At 53.9% G+C, this 2,410-nt stretch overlaps 1 protein-coding gene across 1 annotated transcript; it reads left to right on the top strand.

The window, feature by feature from the left end:
• Positions 1-2: 2 nt before the first annotated feature.
• On the top strand, positions 3-1,838 carry LOC113956483 (putative P2Y purinoceptor 10; the record flags this gene model as incomplete). Its single annotated transcript, XM_027663133.1, has 1 exon — positions 3-1,838. A coding segment is annotated over one exon (804 nt), but the record flags the coding sequence as incomplete, so codon positions are not given.
• Between the last annotated feature and the right edge of the window lie 572 nt (positions 1,839-2,410).

The raw sequence follows: 2,410 nt of genomic DNA, 5'->3' as shown, positions 1-2,410 counted from the left end.
TGTACGCCAGCATCTGCTTCCTCACCTGCATCAGCATCCAGCGCTACCTGTTCCTGCTGCACCCCTTCAGGGCCAAGGGCTGGAAGCGCCGCTACGACGTGGCCACCAGCGCCCTGGTCTGGCTCTTCGTGGGGGCCGCGTGCCTGCCCCTCATCATCGTGAGGAGCCCGGCCCTGTCCAGCAACATCAACACCTGCTTCTCGGACCTGGGGGTGAAGCAGCTCAGCCCCGGCGCCTCCATCGCGCTGGTGACGGTGGCGGAGCTGTTCGGGTTCGTCATTCCCTTCGGGATCATCGCGGGCTGCACGTGGAAGATGTGGCAGTCGCTGCGGGAGGGCCCCGCGCAGCTGCAGAACGCGGGCGAGAAGCAGAAGGCCCTGAGGATGGTGCTGATGTGCTCGGCCGTGTTCTTCATCTGCTTCACCCCCTACCACATCAACTTCCCCTTCTTCATGATGGTCATCGAGAACCTCATCCGGGACTGCGCCGTGCACCGGAGCACGCTGCGCTTCCACCCCATCTCCCTGTGCCTGGCCAGCCTCAACTGCTGCCTGGACCCCGTCCTCTACTACTTCATGACCTCCGAGTTCCAGGACCAGCTGCTGCGCCACGGCTGCGTCGCCCTCCGGGCCCGGCTCGCCCAGCACCGGAGCAGCCTCTCCACCGCCGACACCGACATCCGCACCAGGAACAGGAACTTCCCACGCTTCAGGTTTCGGTCTCTCCCCAAGTTCTTTGGCCGAATAAACAGCGTGGAAATGCCCCCTGTGCCGCCCGACGAGCTGCTGCTGGAGTCCATCTCCTGAACATCGGCAGCTCTGCCCGTGCAGGGGCTTCTCGTCGCTCGAGGACTGCATTAGGTCTCCAAACACACCTTGAATTCCCCTTGTGTGCCACAGATGGCAGGATCTGACCCAGCAGGATGTTGTGATGCCAAAAGACTTGCTGGTTGTGTTGTTGCTGCTGGGGGCTGTTGCCTGACACCACTTTCTTTTGGAATACTGTTAAAATCCCTCCAAAAGCTGTCAGCAGTGCCAGAGCCCTTGTGCTGAACCACAGCAGGTTCAGACCCCTCTTATTTTGGTGTTTCAGTGCTTCTCCATATTTGTCACATTTGAAAATCCTTCTGAATCCTGAGTTGTGAGTGAGCTCTGGGAGTTCCAGCTCTGAACATGGGCACCTACAGCCTATAGCAACTTAGAGCATCCACCACACTCACGGGAGGCTCTGGATCAGGATAGCTCAGTATCTCCACATAAACTGAACCTCTTTCCACTACAAAAATCCACCACCCAGACCTGATCCAGGCTAATCTGGACTGCAAGACTAAAACTCTACCAATATATACCAAGCAAAGATCATTAACCTACAGCCCACCAGTGTTAAAGGGAGTGTGCAAACAAACTGGGCTCAGCTGACACTACTGGGAAAGGCACCCAGAGCTCAGCAAGAGGATCCACACCTGGCTCCTGGGAGCTGCAGGGTGCTCAGCTGATAGGGGGGGATGAATATTTGAAGAGAAATAGTGATGGATATGCCACAAGCAAAGAGGAAGATGAAGGATGTCTCCCTGAGCACGTTTACTCACAGAAACCTGGTGTGAGCTGCAAAAGTGAGGACTCATGTTGGTGTTGCTGTTTCTTGTGTTGTTATGAGGAGTGTTGTGTTATTTATCACCTTGCTGACGCCTGTGGCTGCAGATTCAGATGTTATCCAAACGTTCAGTTTTGCTTTGAATACCAGCAAATGTCCCAACCCCCGCTGGGTCCCTAGAAAAGTTTACAAAACTGACCCAAGTACATGCTGAAAGCTTCAAATTCCAAGGAAATAAAATGATCCCAACACGTATTTTAGCTTCAGGAATATTACTTTAAGTGCTTGTAAATGCCCTGAGAGCAGACATGGTGCATAATAAGAATAATTATACAATTTGGGGATGGACACCCCAGTCTGGGGCTCAGAGAGGTGCCATTGTCACCACGGCCCCTCACGGAGTGGCCAGTGCAAGGGGCTATGAGTTTTCCTCCTCCTGGGCCAAGGCAATGCCAAAAAACCCTTAGGGAATTATATAAGTAAACGTAGGCAGACAGGGTTTGATAGAAAACAGCTTTTCCCGTGATTGGATGCACATTTCCAAGCCATGCAGCATTTCTGGGAAGAACAGAGAGGGCGGGGGTTTATCCTCACAGTGCTCAGGCTGGAGGGGGGGACCAGATGGGGAGATCCAGACAACCTGGAGGAATTTGCTTTGGTACCTACAGCGTGCCAGGGACTGGCAGCAAACCCCGGGACAGGCAGCAAACATGCTGCCCTGCGGCTCATTCTGTCCCGAATCTCCTCCTCCTCTCACAAAAAAATATAAATAACAAAAGGGCATGTTTTCCTTGTTTGCCTCGGGGCAAAAAAAAAA

Source organism: Corapipo altera, unplaced genomic scaffold (assembly GCF_003945725.1).
Source record: "Corapipo altera isolate COAL_440 unplaced genomic scaffold, ASM394572v1 107b, whole genome shotgun sequence".
NCBI classification, from domain to species: Eukaryota; Metazoa; Chordata; class Aves; order Passeriformes; family Pipridae; genus Corapipo; species Corapipo altera.
Note: the sequence above shows the minus strand (reverse complement) of the source record. Positions and strands in the feature narration are given on the sequence as shown.